The 24305-nt window shown below is 34.7% G+C and overlaps 1 protein-coding gene across 1 annotated transcript in view; it reads right to left on the bottom strand.

Annotated features, from left to right (window-relative positions):
- Epha6 (EPH receptor A6) overlaps positions 1-24305 on the bottom strand; it is an 808761-nt gene that overhangs the window by 256138 nt on the left and 528318 nt on the right. Inside the window, exon 7 of the mRNA XM_077794332.1 lies at positions 23196-23358. Within this exon, the coding sequence (XP_077650458.1) occupies positions 23196-23358 (163 nt within the window). The remainder of the gene's footprint in view (positions 1-23195; positions 23359-24305) is intronic.

Here is a 24305-nt window from a genome sequence, read left to right as displayed (position 1 = left end):
CTGTTCCACTCAAGTCAGCTGATTACTGGGTTCTCAGCTGGGCAGAAACAAACCTCAGATACCATCTCTGTTGCAGTGGAGACCTTAGCAGGGATTAAACTTATTTTCAGAATGTGATTTGACATTAATGTTTTTTGTACTGTTCTGCTGCTTCCCCTGAAACAATGCAATTCGGTACATCAAACTGTGGCTACACTGGAATGCCAAAGATTTCAAGATTCACTCTTCTTGATGACCTCAATTTACTTGTCAGACAAAAATGCCAAATGATACAGGGATAATTGGAAAATGTGAGTTTGGTATAAGTTGATGGAGTGTCAGAAACAGTGGCAGGTATGCAGCAAGATTAAAGACTTTTTTAAAAAAGAGAATCTTATGTTCATTCCTAAGTGGTCAAGATGTCATGCCACAGGTAGGGTCATGTGACAAATTTCAAAAACAAAGAAAAGTTGATTGAGGCACTTAAAGAATGGAAATTATTGTCAAGATTATGAATGTCAAGGATCTAATTTTTAATTATCCATGTTTCATGCTGTTACTGGCAGTTGAGATCGGTCTTTGAGAACATTTTTGCAAACTAAAATATTTCTGTCTTTATTTTATACATATGTTTTATCCTTAAAAATTACCAAGTATAGAAAAGGATTTTCTTACAAGTTTCGCAAATTCCCCAGATCACTGGCCTGGAACCAATGATTGTTTTCATTTCAGATACTATTCATTTTGCATCATGATATTAATAGTGGGTACCTGCACACTGGGAAAGCACATTTATGGAGTAGAAGCTATAACTTCTTAAAATAACAGCTACTGTGATTCGAGGTAAATAGATTTTTTTTCAACTTCTTTTTGTAGTTGTAAATGAGCAGAAGGCCTTTATTTTATTTGTTTATTTTTATGTGGTGCTGAGGATTGAACTCAGTGCCTCATGCATGCTAGGCAAGTGCTCTGCCACTGAGCTACAGCCCCATCCCATGAGGTAAATAGTTTTTTAATTGAATGTATAGTCATTTGAGATCACAGCTATCATAAAGCTACTGGATTTATCTATAATCTGCGTTTTACAGAAAATATTTAAATGAAGTAGTGTCAATTTAAAGTCACACATTGGTTTATTTAGAAAAAGTTCCAGAAAATTTCTTGAGGAAATTATCATTGGTTAATTTATTATTCATTCAAAAATAATAAAAATATCCATTATGAAGTGTGTGTGAAACACTGTGCTACTGGGCTTGAAGAGATAAGAACAGAAGTGTAATTTCCCTGTCTCAGAATTTTCTCTTCAGTGACATGGGCAGATACACAAGCTTTGATTGTAATGCAGAAAAAATATTTTTCACATAGGGGACAATTGAGAGGATGGTAACTTAGATTTGAGGAAGCAAAGTTAAGGCTAAGGAGGGATTCTTCAGTTAAATCTAGAATAATTAAAATAAATCATATTTCCACTCACCACTTGGTTGGGTGATGTTGGGGCATTCTAGGTAAAGAAACATCATGAATAGTTCAGACATCAAAATAGCCCAATATCTACAGGAGTTGTTTTCATGTATTTTGAGATGTCTGAGACATAGACCAAAATACAGAAGAAGCTGGAGAGATAAGCTAGGAATTCGTCAGGAAAATTAAACATGCCTATTTATTTTTTTCATTTTGTCATTTATTTGTTTTTGTTTTAATAAGTCATACTTGACAGTAGAATGCACTTTGATACATCATATATAATGGAGTGTAATTTCTCATTCTTCTGGTTGTATATGATGTAGAATCACACTGGTTATATAGTTATATATGTACATAGGGTAATAATGTCTGATTCATTGTACTCTCCTTCCTACCCCCACACCCCCTGCCCTCCTTTCACTATTCTGTACCTAAAGTAACTCTATTTTTCCCTAGGCACCCCTCCATTGTGAATTAGCATCTGCATATCAGAGAAAATATTTGGCTTTTGGATTTGGGGATTGACTTATTTTGCTTAGCATGATATTCTCCAACTCCATTCAATTACATGCAAATGGCATAATTGTATTCTTCTTTAAGGTTGAGTAATATTCCATTGTGTGTGTGTGTGTGTGTGTGTGTGTGTGTGGTATCTCACATTTTTTTTATCCATTCATCTCTTGAAGGGCACCGAGTTTGTTTCCATAGTTCAGCTACTGTGAATTGAGCTGATATAAGCATTGATAAGGCTGTATCACTGTAATATGCTGATTTTAAGTCCTTTGAGTATAAACTGAGAAGTGGGATAGCTGGGTTAAGTGGTGTTTCCATTTCAAGTTTTCTGAGGAATCTCCATACTGTTTTCCATCCAAAATTGTTGCACCAATTTGCAATTCCCACCAGTAATGCATGAATGTACCTTTTTCCCCACATCCTCTCCAACATTTATTGTTGTTAGTATTCTTGATATTTGCCATTCTGACTGGAGTGAGATGAAATCTTTGAGTAGTTTTTGTTTGCATTTCTCTTATTAACATGCCTGTTTTTTTCCTCCTCAAGTTACCATTAATACTCAGATTCAGGAAGTAGAAGAAGGTGAGTTTACTCAAAATTGCAGATATAGGTTCATGCAAATATGAGAGGAGACCCTGCCTGATGATAACCCAACAGACCAGAAAATAGAGCTGAGTCTGAGAAATTGTTGGACATAGTTGGAGAGTCGGGATCTGGCCTGACTCTCATGTTACTCTCTTTACTTTCCAGTTACATGAGGCAATAAAGTCCCACTTCTCATTAAGCCAGCTGAACTTTTCTGTCTTGAAACTGAGAATCCTATTTAGTAAAATAAACCACGAGGAAGGAATTTGATTATGTGTATAACTTATGAGGCTGAAGGATAAACAGGCCTTCACATTTTCAACCTCAGGACTACTAACTCCTAGTTCTTTAGCTGAATGCTTTCTATCTAACTCGACAGTTTTCTTTTTATTTTAATGCTATACAGCTTCCCCAGTCTTTTTGCCCATCACCTGATGCATAGGATTGGAAAAGTAACATGAAATGAAGTGGAGATTTTTACCTTTCTAAAACAGTCTTTTGTATACAAAGAATATTAAATGTTCTGCCAGGAGAGGCTTCAATTTATTTTTTCCTTAATGGACTGATAGTTTCTGGGAGAAAACCAGTCGTGTCTTTCCTATATTTAATGGATTTCATATTGATTTATAAAAACTGCATGGAACAGAAAAATAAATAAACAAAACCCCCAAATAAAAACAAATGAGCAGACATTTCTGGCAAGTTTAGCAAGGCAACATGTTAAAATTAGAATGTGGGAGAATCTTACCAATTCAAACCCATCTAATTATAAACTCATTACCACCAAAATACCAGAGCTAAATTAATTAAAGCATGTGGAAGGTTTTTACTTAATTCTCACAGTTAATGGCAATGCAGATTTGATGCTACAATTGTCCCTCATGTGGTTGCAGTACGACTATTTCTGGAGGCAAAGATACCCATCAGTGTTGGGGCCGGGTTGTCTTAGCTTTTCAGACCACCTTCTATTGCCCCAGTAATTGAGAGCCTGAGCAGCTAAAAGGGACCTGCCACTGCTTTACGACCACACCTATTTCATCATCCCCTGAAAGTGAACAAGTTCTGAGGGAAGTTTTTGGATCATTATTTAAAACCTGTTGGGAGAAAAATCAAACTATTTACCTCATACAACCTCTTAAACAGTCATCCAGATCAATTCTGGAGAGATTTAAAGACAGCTCACTCTATTTTTAAAAGGGTCAACCCGATGGTACCATAAAACTATCAATTTTCTGCATCCCCTCAATAATTTATATGATGCTTCTTCTCAAACCCCATATGTGAAGTCTCCAAGTCTTCAAGTAAAATATATTGTATTAAAAGCAAGAGAGTTTGAGGCCCAGTATGATTCTACTCCTTCCTACTATTATTTTTAAGAAAATGAATATTTTGCGATGTATATTGATCTTTCACTAAATTTTTGCTTCATCGTCTGTGGAAGTTAACTACAAAAAGGGTCTTAAGGGCTGGACAGGTAGATCAGAGGTAGAGTGCTTGCCTAACACATGTCACATCCTGGGTTTGATGCCTAACAAGGCAAAAAAAAAAAAAAAGGCTTAGTATTATGATTTGCACAGGTGTGGATAAATATCCCTTTAAAACTGGACTAAAAAAGAGAAATTTCCCAACCTATCCATTCACAATATCATGTAATATAAATCAGCACTGTGCTTTATATTCATTTTAAAACTAATACCTTTATGATAGAATACTGATTTTAGACAAATTGGTTATTTACCATCCTGGTAGATAGAAAGATAGCCTTCTCCTAGATGCTGATATGGGTTTAATTTTTCAACAACTAGAATTGATTTCAGGATACAAATAATTCTGCTACCCTACTGCTGCCAGAAAAAAAAAATTGAGCATCATCAACTTTATCAAAACTAAAATCATTTTCTTTGGCAGACAAAGGCAATTGATCACAGTTCTACTCAAGACAAGCTATTTCCATTTTGTACAAGCATTCTTTTACCCATAGTTTATCCAGGAAAGTATGCTACAGAGTTATGCAGCTCAGCATAACTTTTTTTTTTTCCTATGGAAACATTACTCCTTGGGTTTCTTTTTGATGACTTGGAACACCTGCTTTGAAAAGTTTCCAGGCCAGAATCATCTTTTTTCATGGTATCCTGTGGTGTGAGACTCTGGTCTCTCAATTGAGAGTGTGTCTAATTGTGGGAGCAGATTCAGATCTGCTTCCTATCGGCAATTTTTGCTTTGCTTACAGCCCATTTCAGTGCAAATGTGTGTGTGGGGGGCTTTATTTTTATCTTGGCAAAAAATGTAGTAGACATTTTTTTCTATGCCTCTTCCTCTTATTTTAATACAATTAATATCTTGTATTGATAATGGAAACAGGAAATTCACATTCTAAACCCTCATTAAAGAGGCACCTCAGCATTCTTAGCATCTTCTGAGGTATCATTTCAGCCCTGTTCCAGAAAACTGCCTTCACCTGCAAGGTGGAATCTTGGGAAAGGGTTCTGTTTCTGGCACCCAGACCTCTGGATTGAATTAGGGATGGAGACCTGATCCAAAGTGGCCCATTTTACTCCCTCTTTTAGCAATACGGATTAGAATTCACAGCTAGTTTGGAAGTTTTGGTGCATGGTTGAAATTAAGGGAAGTGTAATCCTTTGTATCTTTTCCTAACTGAACAGACATACATTAAACTGAGAGGCGTGATTGTGTAGATTTATAATAAGACTGGCTGCCTTTGTTTCTAAAAGTTTTTCTTTTCTTTTCTCCTTCTTTTTTGAAGCTTCCCCTGGCACATTCTTGCATTGTTCCTTGCTTAAGTTAGCTCCCATATATATGATACCTGCAATCAAAGGGTCATATTGGGGTACTCTAATTTTAAGTTCCTGACTCATGGGCAAAATATTTAGAAACTTAATTTGATGCATGATTCTATTAATTAGCTTCCTAGAAACATCTCCTTTTTGAAGTCAATATGCAGGATATATATGTTCAATAATTTTCCTTCTCCCTCCCTTCACTTCTACCACAGAATAATCATGTTCAACTGGTAACACTTCACCATGCCTCTACGAAAGACTGTCCTCAAAAAAAAAGTCATGAAATCAAATAAACACACACCACCACCAACAAAATCCCATTGCATTTTTTTAAATACCCTGCACAAGGCCATAGTCTTCAATGCATTCTATTTATCTTTTCCTATAGCATTTGTGCTCCTTGAGTGTGTGATGAGTTCTCAATTTTCTGGCTGTTACCATGATGCATATGCAGTGTACCTTCAGTAGTAATTATCAAAATGAGACTTTGTTCTTATTGGATCCAATTTTATATTTCTAGTTATAATTTATTAAACATTCCATGAAGGTCCTTAAAACTGCCCTAAATGTTCTTAGGGAGAAGTCCAAATAAAAATCAATATTCCTTTGTTTAGTTAGTCAAACTTTCTGAAAAGCATCCCTGTAAAAATCAAGGACAATTTAGATATGCTAGTATAAATGTGGGGGAAAGTCATGCTACTTCCTGCTTAAAACATCCCACTTCCCTCCTAGAACATGAAATCTGACTCGGCGAGTACTTTTTTTCTCATCCCTAAGTGAGTGATATTAATGACTTAAATTAGTTATATATATGTTAGGAATATTCTGTTAAACAAAATTCTTAATTAAGTGATATGGATGATTAGCAAAAATTATAATAGTTATATATATGTTAGGAATATTCTGTTAAATTAGTTATATATATATGTTAGGAATATTCTGTTAAACAAAATTCTTAATTAAGTGATATGGATGATTAGCAAAAATTATAATAGAGGTTACTTCTATCTCCTTTGAAATACCATGAAAAGTATTTATAAATTATATACACACACATATTATTTTTCAGCAATGGAAGTACATGTAACTGCTATCTTCAAGGGAGTGCTTCTATACTGTTTTTCTTTTGAAGATTGACAAAATTGTTTTTCTGATTTTTTATTTTTTCCTAGGTTGAGCTTTGCTGTTTCTCAGCTGTCCCAATTCCCCACTTCCCACAGTATGAGCTACCAGAAACCTTAAGCCATTGATTTGCCTGAGATTGGCCCCAACTAGCTTCCTATTCATGGGCCAAGTGGGAATGCCGCTTCTTTCCTTATCTAAGTCCTAAGGATTTGGAGACTTCTAAAAGTCACTCTTCAATGCAAAGGTAGAACAACCAACCCCATCAACTTCCTATTCATTCACGGTTTCCTTTTTTTTTTTTTTTTTTTTTTTTCCAGCATACCATTTCTCTCTCTTTATCTTGAACAGTTAGGACACTGGGAAAATGGTGACACCGATTCATGTGCAGAGGGGATTTTTTCCCCCTTATGGAAACTCAGTAGGTTTATCTTGTCTGTTTGTATTAATAATCTCAAGGGTAGGATAAAGTTTGATCATGAGTGATATACTTTTGAAACTTAAAAATATTGCTGAACTCAAAACTGAAAGCAGTTGTAAAGGTACATAGCTTTTTATCTTTTTGAATCTCTATGGGTGCTCAATTGGATATTTTAACTGCTTGCTTTTGTTTAATACACTTTGAAATCTATCATCCCAGTGGGCACTTAAGCAGGATGAGAGAGAAAAAATGACAAAAAAGACAGCAACCTAGTTATAAAAAGGTGCAGCTCTTAAGAAGGATAAATACAAACAGTGAGAAGTGGGTCTCTAATGGACAAGAATTAGCTGTCAACGATTTAGAAGAATTCAGAAGGCACTTTGAGCTGCAATACAGAACATGATAGAAAAAAGACAAATGTGCTAAAGATAATTAGACAACCCAAGTCTCCTAGGTGTGCTCCCGCTCGGCACTCGGCTTGTCTGCCAGGCAACTTAGAATAATTTAGAAAAGAATAGCATAGCTTTCTTTTCAGTCATTATGCAAGGTAAAAATGTGATTTCTTAAAAGTTCAAATATTCTCAAAATTGTGTCTGTTCAATAATTTGAAAAAGTAAAATGCTTTCTCAAACAAAATGCTATATGCTTTATATTCAAGAAGTAATAGCATAGCTAATACTTCTGAGCTAAAATATAATTTTCAATATACAACTAGGTTTACTTTTCTTTGATTTGCTTACTCCTATGTAAAGAAATCAATTTGAAGGCTATTTATTTACTTTTAAAAAATATATAGAACTGTCAGTGGTAGTGGATACTTCCATGGGTTCTATGTGTCCACTGAAAGTTTGTGTTGGAAAGTTAATCTCTAAATTTATACGTTAATGACATCTGGAGGCAGGGCTTTGGGGGATGACCAGGATCAATTGAGGTTATGAATGTCGGTCCCCAGGATGGCATTAGTGGCTTTAAAAGAAAGGGAAGACAGAACTGAGCTAGCCCACTTACTCTGCCTGACCCTGTGCTGCCTTCTGCCAGGTTACAATGCAGAAGGCCCTACTGAATGCCAAGCTTGTGTCATGCTCTTATACTTCCCAGACTCTAGAAACATGAACCAAATTTTAACTTCTATTCTTTATAAACTACCCAGTTTCAGGCTTTATGTTATACAACACAAAACAGACTGAGGCTGATGGATACAGAATATAACATCCCCCAAGACAAGGGGAATGACAGCCCCAGGGAGGAGGGAGGACAATGGGTCCTGGGAGACAGAAGGTAAACATTAAACCCAGGCCCTGGACTTTCACCCCTTCCCAGTAACAATTAGACTCTGGGCTCTAGTCTTTCATCTTTTCCCATTCACAAGGATTCCTGGAGGGAATCCAAACAAATGGGCTCTGGGTTCTGGATTTTCATCCCAGTAACAATGAGTTTCAAGCTTTTACAGCTGTTTTCTGAGTTAGATTTTTAAACTGCACAAGTAGTTTCCTGACTGTCCCATTAGCACGTCCACAGTGTCTAATGATTAGGTCACACTAAACATTCTGCTATGATTAACTCTTATTAAGACCTATAAAAAACAGATCCCTCTTGTAACCAGTCACCATTTTCTGAAAATGTGACACGTGTCATTCTCTGCTGCTTCATAAAGATTGCTGGCCAATCCAATATAGGTCTGCCTCCATTTTCATTTATTTTTGCTTACAAAGGCAGGTACGCAGGTCTTTTCATTCTCACTTGAAAACTGAAGAGGATTTCACAGAGGATACCCTGGGAGAGGTATATTTGTCTTTCCTTTTAATTTTTTTTCCTTTCTTCTTTACATAGATGAGTAGCAGCTGATTCACAGCATAGGATTGTCTCAAAAATTTATAATGAACCTAACAAGGGAGTCTCACTCAGAAGAAGGGTAGTAATTATTATAAAAATAAAAACTTTTGAAATGCTTACATGAGCTATGCATGGTTCTAAACACTCTACATATACCAGTGTATTTAGTATTCATAGCAATCATATGAGATAGTGGTATTATTATATGCATTTTATAGATGGAGGAACTGAGGCACAGAAAGGTTAAATAACTTGCCCATCATCACATAGCTAGAAACAGCTGATCAGGAACATAAATGCAGATATTCTAGCTCCAGTGTTTAAGTTTCTAAACATTATACTACATTGTCCTTTGTAATCGAGACATTCTATCTTCTAATTATTTTAAAGTAATGTAGTCCAATCCTTAAAAAAATTGATTGCCATAGAAATAGAAGGGACAATACTTCTGGGTCTACAAGGTGATAATTGCTGGAATAGCCCTGATAAATTCTCCCTGTCTTGCCTATTATGCTGCTAAGATCTGGTGTTTCAGAAGTTCAAGTGCAGAGCTTCCTTGGTTGAGTTTAGTTTTATAGTGCTTGAATCCTGAGAGGTCAATACAACTTGGGGAATTCCATTCATTCTTGTATGTCACTTATAAAATTTAAACAAACATTAACACCAAGATCAGCCAAGTTGTCTTAAGTATTAGCTGATGGTTATGACAAATAAATGTCCAAAGGAAGACCAAGAAAAATAACTTGGTTGCCACTATTTGTTTTCTACATGCAAGAAGGTAAAGAATATTGTTTCATTTTAAAATATATATATATTGAAGTTAGAATAGGATTTTGGGTTTAAAACTAATAACAATAATATCAGCATTAGTATTTATTGAGCTCTAACCATATGAATGCTGGGTATTTTGCTAAGTACTTTACGTGCATTGAATTAATTAGTACTCACAAGTATAATAAAGAGTAAGTGAAATTCTTACCCCCCTTTTCCAGATGTGGAAACTACTAGTGTACTGATTCACCTAAAGTCTAATGTTTAGGAAGGGACAGAATGAAGATTTAAATCCAGGGGTAAGTACAAAACTTGAGTGTTTATCCCAAATCCCTCTTCAGTAGTTCTCTTTATTATCTATTTATGTGGGAAATATCTGACAAACTGAATTGCAGAAATAGGTTGTTATCTTGAAACATTTCTTTCAGCTTATTTATATCCCTCCTTTCCTTCAAGGATGAGGTAAGGATTCCCTCCATGAAGTCTTCATGAGCTGCCTACTTTGTAGTAAGATTATAGTGACAGTTAACATTTAATGATCTGATGTTCTGATATAGTGAAGCATACTCTGCAGTGAGCACTCTCCTCACATGAGGAGACGGTACCCCTCTCCCCCTTCTCAGCTTAACTTTTATTTTTAATTGACACTGCAATACTACATATTTATGGGTTATAGTGTGACATTTGGATACATATATTCAATGCATAATGATCAGATCATGGTTACTATCACATCAGACATTTATCATTTCCTTATGTTCATTCAAAAACCTCTCTCTTAGTCTTTCTGTATTGAACTCTTCCCTCTTGCTAGAGTCCTTTTCTTATTTTTAATTTTTTTAATTTATATATGACAGTGGAATGCATTACAATACTTATTACACATATAGAGCACAATTTTTCATATCTCTTATACACAGAGTATATTCACACAAATTTGTGTCTTTATACATGATCATCACATTCCACCATCATTTATAACCCCATGCCCCCTCCCTTCCCCTCCAACCCCTCTGCCCTATCTAGAGTTCATCTATTCCTCCCATGTTCCTGCTCCCTTTCCCACTATGAATCAGCCTCCTTATATCAAAGAAAACATTCGGTATTTGGTTTTCGGCTTTAGTTTTCTTCAGAGCATCTTTCTCCCTCTGTCTAGGGGGCATACTGGCACATTGAGCATTGCATGTGGCAGGTTTACTGGGAACATCAGCATGGACAGGGAATGTGGAAAGCACAAATGGAAAGATGTAGCAATGGAACTGCCGTATGGTAGATGGGGAGATATGGAGCTGAGTTGGCCCTTCAGAATCATCCTGAAATGAAACAGAGGGGCTGGGTCTTTATACCTCACCCTGAGCAGTCCTGCATTTTGGTTGGCCCTGGTGGAGGGACATGGCCCTGGGGCATGCAGTGCTCTGTGCCAGAGGCAAGTAGTCCAGTGAACTTTTGGCAGCCAGAAATCTCTAGCTCAGAGAATCTCTGCCTGAGTCAAGAGGAAGGGATCCTGGTCATACTCTACAGCTCTGTACAACCTGACATACTAGACATTTTGCTTATTATTTGTTCATTGTCTTTCAACTCTCTTCAAAATATATGTTCCAGGAGAGGAGAGATATTTATCTCTTTCTGCTCTTATAGAGTGGTTCTCACAAGTGTTTATTGAATGGGTGACTGTACAAATAAATTAATACATTTCTATTTTCCCATGATGAAACCAAAGTTTAAATTGATTAAATTGCCTTCCTTTGGTCCTAATACCTCTGGCGTAAGAGAGTTTAGAGGCTGATCCAGACTGGTCTGGTCTAAGTCTTTAATTACTTCACTGGAAATTTCTCATTTTCAGAGTGAGTGAGGGTAACAGAGCACATTCTCTTTATTTAATTGATAAGAAATTAATGTCCAAAGAGGACATATGTCTTGACATATGCCAAGAGATCAAGTCTTATGTTCCCCAATTGACTGCATCATTTTACCTTTACCAACCAGAACATACAACCACGTGAGCTAGTCTGAGAGAAGTCACTGGTATGTGTAGCATGTTAGTGTTGGCATCTGACTTTGCTAACACATCATCTTTACCTCCCTGGTATCTAGACACATCATCTCCCAGATAACGTAATATTCAGGATTTCTCCAACTGACCAATTTTCTTTGAAGGTTTGACATGGATGGTTTAGTTGCAGATGTTTTTCAGGAGGCTGTGGTGAGCAGGTCATAATTCACGGTGTCTTGAAAGTCCAGAGACCAAATATGAACTGTCAAGGAGAGATATGCAGGCTTACATGCAGGCTGAGAGCAAGCATGTGTGAGAATTTAAATTGGTAATTCCCAAGGTTCCAGCACCTTCAGTAGGTGAATTCTTAAGGCTAAAATAGTCTCTTGGGAATTTAGAAGATATGACAGGTATAAAAATGATAATAAAAAAGATATTTGGAAGGTTTTAATTTTATTGCAGATAAAATGAAGGTGAGGAAACAATTAGATGTGTTAGAAATGATTCTAGAGAAGTCATTTATGATAGGCTCCCTCTGGCTGGCTTGCCTGTCTCCACATCTACAGTGAGATAGAAGAAAAATAGAAAGCCGGAAAGTTTTAGCCAGGAAGTTTTATGAACAACACAAAACAGTAGCAAGATGAGGGGGAGCATTTTTGGTCCCATGAGCATCATGTTATCTTCTTGTTCTTGCAACAAGATCACCACCTTCACCACTGACCTTGTACTGACCTTGTACTCACTGATGAAGTCCTAGTTCTCCAACCTTATCTTTAGCAAAATTACCTGAAGGACTCATTTAAACAGAATACTGATTCCAAAGTGTTTTAGTAGGTTGTTATCTGTGGTTTGAATATGGTTTGTCTCCTCTGAAACTCATGTTGAAATGTAATCTCCATTAAAAGATGTTAAGAGGTGAGACCATATAAGACCTTCAAGAAGCGATTAGGTCCGTTTCTTTATGAATGCATTGATCTATTCAGGCAATTAATGAATTAATGCATTATCTCAAAAATTGCTCTGTTATAAAAGCCATTTTCACCAGATCTCTTATATACTCCCCATCTCTTGCCTGTGATTTTTCGGGACTCTACCAACAAGGTCCCATCACCAGATGCAGCCCTTCAACCTTGAACCAGAACCTCTTTATTTCTTAACTTATTCAGTATTTGGCATGTTATGAACAACACAAAACAGACTAAGACATAGATCCAGCGTGAGGTGTGAGAATCTGCATTTCTAGTGTGTTCTCGGATATTTCCCATACCTTTAGTGCTGGACCTGTAGTTTGGAATCCATATCTCTCATCATATTGAAATTCTCCCACTTACAAGAAAGCTCCGTGTTCTCTTTGGGCTCTACACCTGCACATGTTGTTCTGTGTGTGCAGGAGAGAAGAGTGTCCTAGTCCTCTCTTCCCACCCCACTCTCACCTCTGTCCTTTCCATGATCAAGTTTTGCTCACTGTGAATGTCTCCTTTAGGGCATGGCGTCTTATTGAAACTTCCCTTGACAAGTTTGTTTGTGTTTTTCTCCTTGTTGTCTTTTACACAACTCATACTACCCCACATGGTCATCTTGTTTAACTTTCTGAACCTCTTTCTAGATTTTGTGAAAGCAGAAAACAAGTTTACCTTTTTGTATTAGAATTACCAATACTTGACCTTGATATCTGGTCCATCCATTAATAGGTTTGGATTCATTAATATGTTTTGATGGGGTAAATGAGTAAATTAATCAATGAAATATTCTTCTGTTTGCCTTAACTCTTTTTTTTGGAGGTGGGGCAGTGCTGGTGAGTGATCCCAGGTGTGCTCAATCACTGACCATAATCTTCAGCCCGTTTTAATATTTTATTGAGAAACAGAGTCTCACTGAGTTGCTTAGGGCCTCAAGTTGCTGAGGCTGGCTTTGAACTCCTGATCCCCTTGCCTCAGACTGTCAAGCAACTTTAGCTCTTTTTTTTTCTTTTCTAATTTTTTTTTATTAGTTACACATGATAGTACAATGATCTTGACATTTCATACATTTGAATCAAATGGGATATAATTTCTCATTTTTCTGATTGTACAGTTTGCAGAATCACATTGGTCATACAGTCACCTATACAGCAATAATAATGTCTATGGGGGCTGGGGATGTAGCTCAGTTGGTAGAGTGCTTGCCTCGAATGCGTAAGGCCCTGGGTTCAATCCCCGGCACCACAAAAAAAAAAAAAAAAAAAGAAAGAAAAAAAGAAAACTTTAGCTCTTAACTGTTCTCAATTGTCCTTCACTTTCTTCCTCATTATATTAAATTTAGGAACAAAACAGCATATTCCCCGCAAAATTATATTTTTACTTGCAAAGATAACAACTTATGCAACTATATTTAATACCTTACCCATTTCATACCTTTATCTGAATATGGGAATGGGAAGTTTATATGAATACAGAATAATGCTAACTTCAGCAAATAACGTTTCATTGTTTATTGTTTGTGAAATTGATTATTGAAAAATCATTTTGTGTGCTTTCTGGTTATGTTTTCTGCAAACATAAAATAATTAATTTAAGAAAACTACAGTGCAAGACCATTTTAAAATGGATGTTAAGTTTTCCAAAACAAAAGAGACTATGAAATTCAGTCTGTTGTGAGTCGGCTGTTTTACATCTGGTAGTCAGGTTGCCACATGGTGCTTCTCAGCCTATCTTCATAGCACAGTAATGTGCTCACATCTGTGACGCTCAGGTTTGCACACACAGAAAAAGCTTTTCAAGGGCTGTGATTTTGCCAAGAATTCCTGTTACACAGTTTAAATTCACAGAGCTACTGTTTCTCTTGAAAAAGTAAAGTGTAACACAAAAAATTCAATTCGGCTGTTTTTTAATTCTTCACACAGGCCTTTGTAGAGCTGGCTCCGTTATTTTAGAAACATCTGTCCATTCAGTGTTGTGACTCATAATGAGATAGAGCAAAAACAGATGGTTTGCTCTGGGTTAACAGAAACTTCCAAGGTATTGCTCTAGATAATTTAACATGATTTTTATTGCAAAGTAGTACTGTGAAAATTTAAAAATTTCAAACTTTGTATGTTTTGAATTGGGTATATAATGCTTAACATTTAAAGATTTTATATAAAATAATTCTAATGTGTCTTGGGCATTTCAACAACTCAGATTCAGCTCAAATTTTTTCAGCTCTGAGAAAGGAAGGATTACTACATGGGTAGACTTCAACTGAACTAAAACTGTGTGCTGTGTCATCCTTCTAGTTTGTGGCTTCCCAAAGGACAATTTCATCCTAGCATCATGTGTTTTAGCTATTCTTGTAGAATCACATTTATAGGATAATGAATATGTATCACTCTACAACTAACTTCAGTTCCCCTAATACTTTAAAAACACCATTGCATAAATACCTCTGAGCAAGACAACAATCCCACTTCCTTCTTGAACCTAATCAAGCCACAGTGGAGGGTAAGGGTGAACTACAATCCAAAATCCACCAGCTGCTCTCTATATACCTCCAAATGGTTAGAGTAAGAAATTATGTTTCATTCACTTGGCTCTTGATGCTTTTCTAACAACTAAAATATGTCAATAAAAAATATAAGTCCATAAAGTTGATTTGTATAGTCTGAGAAATGGATCTAAATCTTCAACTATTATGCAGAGAATATATTTTTTCACAAAATTTGAAGCAATTCAAAATGTCTTAGGAAATTTGTGCTCTATAGAAAAATTCAAGGCTGTAAATTCCAATAGCTTGACAGAAAAATTCAGGCAATTTAAAGAATGACTGGTAAAAGAAAAGTCAATTTCAAAACAATTTCAAATTAAAATCAGACTTGGGAATGAAATAAACAAAGAACTCTGTTATTAAATCCTTAATGTGGTTTAGTAGTGAGCTTCCTGAAGACAAAGAAGAAAATATATTAATAAATTCTGAAAATCTAGTGACTATAGCCAATATTGTATTGTTTACTTGAAATTTGCTAAGAGAACAGTCCCTGCACATACAAAATGAAAAAAAAAAGAATAAAAAAGAAGTCTTCTGATGTTAAAAAAATCTTCTAGTCAATGTTTGATGATTTATATGCCAAAGAAATCATATTTTTATATATACTGCTGTATGTTCCTATCTATCTGATGTATTAAGAAATATATCCACATCTGTTTGTTACTTCCCTTTTAGATCTGAGTCAAATTATAACAGTGCACTTTGAAATACCCGGTTTACAACTTCTAAGTACCTGTTAATAGCTAATGATTTTCTTTCCAGCCCATTTAGCAAAGTTATGATCTTTAATATTTTTCATATTAAGACCTTCAATCTGTCTCATGGTACATAAGTCTGGTTCCGATCACTTAAAATCATCATTTGATCTAGGAAAAATTGAAACAAAATATCTTTTTGTCTATGCAATTTCCCTTAAAGGGAAACTTCCATTTTCTGTGCAGATAGTTACTCTTCATGAAGATTCTGAATATATATATATATATATATATATATATATATATATATATATATATATATATGTAAATCACACTAAATGCATTATTTTGCTCCTTAGTCTATCATGTGTGCACTAAAACAGAAATCTGCATTAAAATACTGCATAGCTCTCTGAATTTGATGTACAATGATTAATAAATAATTAGTGTTCTGAAAATCTGTGTTTAATGTCAAAGATGCAATATTTTAAGCAGAGATATTATTAAGGTATAGTAAAGAATTGGAGATAAGAATAAAAAGTCATGGAGTATATTTGAAAGAAGGACCAAAGGAAGTAAGAAAAATGAAAATACTGAATGAGTAGAAATGGAACTAAATCCTAGTTATCAGAATCAGTATGAAAAGGGCCTAATGCCATAATTTCTTCCTTCCAACACTTATTGTCTGTGGGGAATTACTAGTAAGTTGATTGCCCTTCTTTATGCTTCAGTTTCCTGATCCATAAAATGGGAATGATAATAGCTTCTACTTCAAAAGCTGTGTGTTAGTAGCCTTAAAGAGCAGAATAGTGCTTGGGACACAAATGGAACTCAACAAATATGTTGTTAGGGAGTCTACAAATATGTTGTTAGTGACACTAAACTTCTATTTAACCTCATCAATAAAACACAGGTTTCCCTTAAGAGTTGTTGAACAAGTGCCCCTCAGCACAAATTCTTACTAAGAGAGGACTTCATTACCTCATAATGAAGTCCTCTACTACTACTTTATATTCAGACAACCCAACTGCTAGGAAAGTCTTCTTTCCCATTGATGTTTGCATTTACATAGTATGGCTGCCAACATTGGAAGTGGACTACTGACTGCAGGTTATTTCAAATTAAATTCTTATATACTGAAATTTGTCCTCCTTTGGGTAGTAATAAATATGAAATCTGCCTCCTGTTTGATTAATTAACTTTTTTATTGCTCCACCAGGGTCAGCTGGTCCTCTTTCTGCTTCATGCTCCACCATTAATGAGCATTCCAAAATTCCTGGCTGCTGTTAATAATGATGTAACTAATTTCATCCTAAGTAATTGAAGCAGTACAGATTGTATTTCAGCCCATAGACTGAATCAAACACACTGGAGTTCTTTTCTTTTTTTAAAGAAGGAGTTTAAAGAGGAAAATGTGTTAACAAAAAAGTCATTTTGTTCTACCTAAAATGTCTCTGAATTTTCAAATTAGTAATTAATATATAACTAAAATGTCATACATTATATTTCTGTATGATTCAAGCTACTTTCGGTTTTTACTCCAAATAAAGTCAGCAGTATTGTTCATTTGTGACAAATAAAATGATTTGATCCTTTCTTTTTGGATGGTTAAGCAAATAATATTCTTTCATATTGTTTTAAAAGTTATCTTTTCTTTATTAAATGCCTATTGGGACCTATTTATGTATAAGGATATTTTATGAGATACAAAGATATATAGACTAATGTGCTTGATCTCAAAAGAGTTTACAACCTAGTAAAGAATTAAGCCCTTGCAAAATAAAATACTATGAAAAGTCCTAGGGAAGAGTAGTGATTGTGATTTCTTGCTGGGTTAATGGAGAGCATTTCAAGAAGTCTAGTATGTGAGCAGGACCAACTAAGCATAATATGATAGTCATCTAAATATTCCAGTTGAAAGTCATGCAAGAAGTTAGATATGATGAAGATACAGAACATTTTGTAAATGAAGCATCTAATTTTTAATTTAATTTTCCCAGAGTACATGTTAACTTGAGAGAAACTGGACAGGAGTATTGTCAATGTGGGTTAGATTTGAAGAAAGACAAATAGTTGTTAAAAAAATTTACATTTTATTCAATGAAAAACCTCCAAAAATCTATGGTTGTTTTTTTCTTACCTATTTGTTTTTTAAATTATGATTCATCGTACACACTAATTGTACAAAATAATGGGTTTCTTTGTGGCATTTTCATAAATGCATATATTGTCTTCAATCACATAACCTTTCTAGAATGTTTAAGTGTACAAAATGGAGTATAGAAAAAATTAGTCAAATGGAACATGAAGAATGCTTTAGAGAAGAAAGAATGGAACCCATCATGCACCTTAATTTTCAGGATCATTTCCCAGCTATAAATTGTTAAAATGACTCAAATTGCTTAAATATCAAACCATACTAGAATAGATAAAACTTATGAGTGTTTTCAAAATAGTTAAGTGATTAAATTCATTCATTTGTAGCTACATGCCACATTTTGTTGTTGTTGTTATAAACTTATAAGAGATGACATAAGAATTTATTTTGAAATATGTACTCTGGTTCAGTAATTTATATTGTTAATTGTGTGATTATGTTTTGTGATATAAGCCTAGGCAATTATTTGATTCATGATAAATAATACATATAAAAATGTTGACAGTTGTGGCTTTTGTGTTACAAAACTGCTTTATGTAGCCTACAGGTGAAGAGCTAAATTTGCATGTTGTTAAAATTTAAGCTATAATCCTTTCAGGAAAAAGGAACACATTGCTTATAGGTTGGCAATGCATTAGTTCCTTGGGGTCATTTGGATAATCATTAGGGCAATGGAAGAGGTAAATTGCTAATTATTATGTGTAAAATTCCAGTTTTTTTTCAAAAATTGGCTTCACAATAAGAATTTGGCTTGATTTTGATAGCTTAGAAGCTATTTTACAGTATTTAAACAGAAGGCTCAAGCTGGCTGGCTACAATCTAGCATAAAACATTTTATTTTGGTTTTAAAAAATGAATATGTAAAATTATTTTATTTCTCCAAAGTGCATTTAAATATTAGATAAATGTTTCTTCTAAGTAAACAAGTATTTGATTTCATTATCTTTAAATTATTTTTGTTCTGCTTTAGAAATGTAGTTGTAATTTTAAGAAGTTATTTAAAAATATATTAAATAGGTTTTTAAGTCATTAATAGCATGTGTATATAATTAATAGACTATTTTAATTCTCATATTTTTCCTCATTGAAGTATAGAAAATAAGCACAGAATTAAAAACAAATTTGAAAAAAATCAAAATTTTCTTTTGTTTCATTCACATAAGCCAGAAAAGACTGTACTTGCCCAGTAAGTATGTGGATATGTGTTTATGGTTGATACTTTGGGCATAATGTAAATTTATTTTAATTTTAATAAAATTATTATTAGCTTCTTACTTAACTTCATATGGAGTATTTATATATTATCACCTTATTAATACTTATTCTGTAATTATTATAATATTGTTACATCTTCTCTGAAAAAGCAGAAGAGGATCAAATATAACACATAATGCAGTACTTAATACTAAGGCCAGCATACAACTGGCACTCAATAAATTCTGTTAGAGGACATAATATTTCATTATACTCTTTTTTTTTTAAAGAGAGAGTGAGAGAGGAGAGAGAGAGAGAGAGAGAATTTTTAATATTTATTTTTTAGTTCTCGGCGGCCACAACATCTTTGTTGGTATGTGGTGCTGAGGATCGAACCCGGGGCCACACGCATGCCAGGCGAGCGCGCTACCGCTTGAGCCACATCCCCAGCCCCTCATTATACTCTTAAGTCTAGTAAGATATTAGAGCACATTAAAACACAGAGGGAAAATATTGGGTGACCCTATGACTATTACTTCCTATATTACTTCAGCACTCTTTCCATATTTACATATATAATACAATTATTCTACAGACCTAGGGAGGTGAAAAATCTATAGCTCTAGTTCAAATAGAGTGATTTTATAGTCTAGCAGTCATAATTAGTAACCTTTACATTTGTTATCCACTTTCCACTAGCATATTCTGACAATGGAAAAATAACCAGTGCTGCTCTGGAAGGGCAAGAGGAGTCACCATATTTGTTTTCCTGATGCCACTATGATATATAGCACAAATAGGTAAGAGCACTGTGATTCTGAAAAGAAGTTATTTCATATTCTATGCTATATCTTTTTGGTTGTTAGCAATCTAGAAGCTGAACAAAGTAAAAAATACGGGAAGCTAAAGAAAAGTTGATTGTAAACTACTACTGCATCTTGCTTATTTAAAAAAATTTGAAACATACCATCAAATAAGAGAGAACCTAATCTCTTCTCCCCAACCCACACCCGATCTCTATGTATGTATTATGAATTTAGTTAATTAAATGGAATACACTAGAGAAAACTAAATAATAAAGTTGACATTATAATAGTTCAGGCACTACTCGAGAAACAAAAGCTATAAAAATTTAAACATGAGCTAGGAGAGTATGAAGAGAAAAAGACTGATGCCATCAATTGGGATTCACATCATCATATTCCTGAATTTATGGTAAACCTGCCCATATTCCTACCATGACATTATTCATTGAAATTCTCTTCTGGGCAGAAACAGCATGCTTTAAAAATGCAATTTAAAGCTAACCAGATAAAAAAATTATCCTTTAAGTGATTTTCCCTTAGGCTGTAAATTAACTTAGGAGCTATTCTATATACCCAAACTCTAGTTTTAGACAAACACACTTTTCAGATTCTTAGACATTTTGTCTCTTCAAGAGTGTAATCAAAGTCACTTTTGTGGCATTAACAAATCAATAACTCAGAGCATAGTTTTGACCTTCTGCTGCCATTCTCAGATGGTTCTAGGTTCCCATCTTGTTCACCACTCACTAGTTAACTGATTTTGGTACATAAGTTTTATAGAGATAAGATATTGTTGGAAATAAAGGAGATAATGTGTATAAATTGCTCATCCTGGAATCTTTCATGTGCTAGTAGTAGTCATGCCACCCCTAACTCAGATCCTCTGATGCATCTTCAGTAGCTTTAGGATGTGCACCAACACCTTACCATAGCCAAAGAAGTACCTTCATCTCGGTCTCTCTGTAACTCTCCACCTTCACTTTCTACCATTTGATCACTCACATCTCCTTGTTGCAGCCACAACACATTATTTGTTCTTCAAATTGTTCTTGCTGTCTTGGACTCCAGTGCTTTTGCTCCTTCTTGATGATTGCTCTTTCTAGAGTGAGCTCTGACTTTTCACCCTGAGAAGCCTTACTTGTGCTGAATTGGGATCCCTTCTCCAGGCTCTCATGGAATCCTTTGCATATCTTTAAGATGGTTATATGCCACTAATCTAGTATTTTGCTTCCCACAAATCTAGATTGTAAATTAGGGGAACAAAAACTATAGCTCTTATTACTTTTTATTCTCAGGGCCTCACAGAATATGACAGAGCACATTAAGTGCCATGTACATTTTGTTGAATGAGTTATTATTGTACTGAGTCATTGGTGAGTATGGGACCTTTCAACTAAGAAAGGATTTTTTTCTCTATATAACAACTGAAGGAATTTTTGTCCTGAAATTATGACTGTTAGGAAATTTAAAGCTGAAATAAAATAATTTTTTTAATACTTAGAATTTACTTTTTATCAAAGTAGATTTCCTTCTCTACAAGGCCCCAAAGGAACCCAAATGACTTACTTGGATTTTGTACAATGAGTTTTTCTAAGAGTATATTTTCTCATTTAATAATGAAATACTAAAAATGTCAGACTTTTATATGTTGAGTAAATTTCTTCATCTATAAAATAAGAAAACAAAGCTTACTAATTGTACCTGGCTGTGAAATAAATTTGTGGTAAATAATACCTTTAAAGGTAAATACAATGAAACCCCCCAAATAGCCTGACCTAACTCTTCCTTAAACCAAATTCTCCTTGTATTGACTGTCCTTGCTAATGCTTAACATTTGGTTATGAAACATCAGTCAGCAGGACTACGGTAGGGATATTTCTTTGAATATTTTTATATTGATTGTCTTGTGGTTTTGTAATCATTATGTTCTTTTCCCAATAATTCAATCTCCAGTTTGAGAAGTTATGATTCAGCATTATAAATTATTATCATTAATATTAAATATCCACATAACAAGTATTCATTTTGACTCATTAGTTTACTTTCATTCCTACAACTATATTCCTTAGTGAATAGGCCAGTGCCCTTCCACTTTGTAGTTAGATATAATCATAACGAAGAAGTACTTATGGGTCGATATTCTTTAACAGTGTAACAACAATAACAAAACATTCATAGAATTTAAAGTAGCTTCCCTTCCAGCTGGAGAAATTGTGACCTATTTCATGGTCTTACCTATAGCACTTTAGAATAACACAAATGATAGGACTTTGCAGGATGATGGACTAGTTGAAAAGACCAGGTTTTAGAAGAAGATAACCCTCAATTTCAAATTTTACTTTAACTTCTTACCATATGCATAAACAAATTCTTGAACAAATTCTTGAACAAATTCTCTACTCTTCTATGCTTCTGTTTTCTTATTTTTTAAGTGAGGAAAATAATGCTTGTCTTTTTGGATGTGAAAATGTTTGAATGAGATAATTCATGTAAAATACTTCATTTCAGGCATTTATTAGGGGCTCAGTAAATGGTAGCTATTATTGTTGTTATCCATAAAGAATTACCATAATAAATTTTCTTTTCCTGAATTTTATAGTTTAACATTGATAGGAACAGATTTTTATTATTATTATTAGATATTTGGACCTTTTTTTCCCATAGAATTACACTACCTGAAAGTGTTACGTATTATCCTGACAAAGTTAGTAGCAAGATGGATTTCTGAAAATTAAAAGGAATTCCATAATAGAGCTGGGTTTAGAATGAAATAGAAATTTCAAAACCTGTGTTGTATGATGTTGGACTTCACTCCCTTCATTTCCCATTTTGGTTTTCAGTACGTTGAGGCAATGCAATTAACATGAATTTCTAATTAAGATCATCCATGTATATATAAACTTATAATATGAACTTGGGTGGAATGTAGCTCCTCATTTTGTTTTTATTGACCTGAGATAACAAGCCAAAGCTGCCCAATTTTGAACTAACAGCTCAAATAATTTGCTCATGGTTTCATTCTCTTCCAAGTTTTCATTAGTATCATATCACTGTGCCAAGACTGGTTAACAATTAGGCTAACACCATCCATTGAGACTCTGTGTGATAGTGTGAGTGATGAATCCTGTATAAAGGGACTGATTTGGGCCACATTATGATTGTGATAGAGCAAACATCTCATGGAAATATTTAATGATGGCACAGAAACATTAACTTGAATGACTGTATGAATATTTACATGAACAGAATCCTATTTGGAGAGGCTATTAAAAATTTGGGACACCTGGTTTAAAAACATCAGGTCAAATTAGAATGGTCCTAAATGAACATCTTATTTTATTTCATTGTGTATAACTTACTTTCATCTCCTGTTTCAAATTCGAACTTCTGACTGTAGCCACTGTATCCTGTTGCAGTCCTCACTCGGATATGAAATATGTACTTGGTGGCTGGCTTGAGACCTGTGATGATGACACTGGGGGCCTTGGACCTCGTGGAGGAATAGGTGAGCTGCTCATGCTCCTGGGGACAGAGAAAAAGAAAGGAAATAAAGCAACAGGACCCCACCTTTTCCCAGAGACATTCCTAAGTTAAACTGAGGAACTATGCTCTGAATATCAGAAACATTGATTAAAAAGAAGTAAAAGCATGGTTTCCCATAATTTAGCATTTAATAGTTCACCGTTATGATATATGTGATATGGCCTTGATTGGGAAATTTATTAAGGAAGATAGTTACTCTTCTAGAAACTGCACTTGTGTTGTTGGTGATCTAGATTTCTTATCCAACTCTAAGTAATGGTGGTGGTGTGAGAGTACATTTACACAGAATGGCAGCTGCATCTTGAATACAGTGGGCACATCAGATCAGAACACGCCAGCAGAGTGCCAGGAGCAGAGAGGGGAGAATTCAAGTACCCGCTACTCACTTCTACCCGCAGGTAGTGCCAAAATGCCGGCGCTATCCGTGGGTAGACCTGTGGGTGAAAGGAAAAATAAATTAATTGTTTTTAAAGTTTGAAATCTTTCATCCAGAAATCTATTGCTTTGATCTGTAACTCAGTGATTCACCAGTAGTTGAAACTGAAACTAAGCCAACTTTAATAAATAAAAGGATTATTTTTTTTTTCCTTGAGGGAGAATTGACTCCTTCCCTATCTATATTACTATACTTTTAAACATGTGCAAGTTACATAGTAGTTATGAGATAGAATTTAAAATAATCTTCCCATGAAGGAACACTGAAGACATGGAAAGGTATGAAAGGCTTAGCATACCTGTGGGATCAGTCAGGGCCGCATGCTTGGTGTTTCTTAACCTGTGTTAACTAAGCTGCTTCACCTCACTAAGGGCAACAGGATTTGCCAGGGTGTTCTGAATGATCTAGTCAGACAGTGTTCTTTATGTGACTTTCTGGCCCATTATTTTGGAACAGAATAGTTCACTTAACCTGTCCTTGTAAGGCTTGT

This window comes from Urocitellus parryii, chromosome 2 (assembly GCF_045843805.1).
Source record: "Urocitellus parryii isolate mUroPar1 chromosome 2, mUroPar1.hap1, whole genome shotgun sequence".
NCBI classification, from domain to species: Eukaryota; Metazoa; Chordata; class Mammalia; order Rodentia; family Sciuridae; genus Urocitellus; species Urocitellus parryii.
This window is presented reverse-complemented; position numbering and strand designations above follow the sequence as displayed.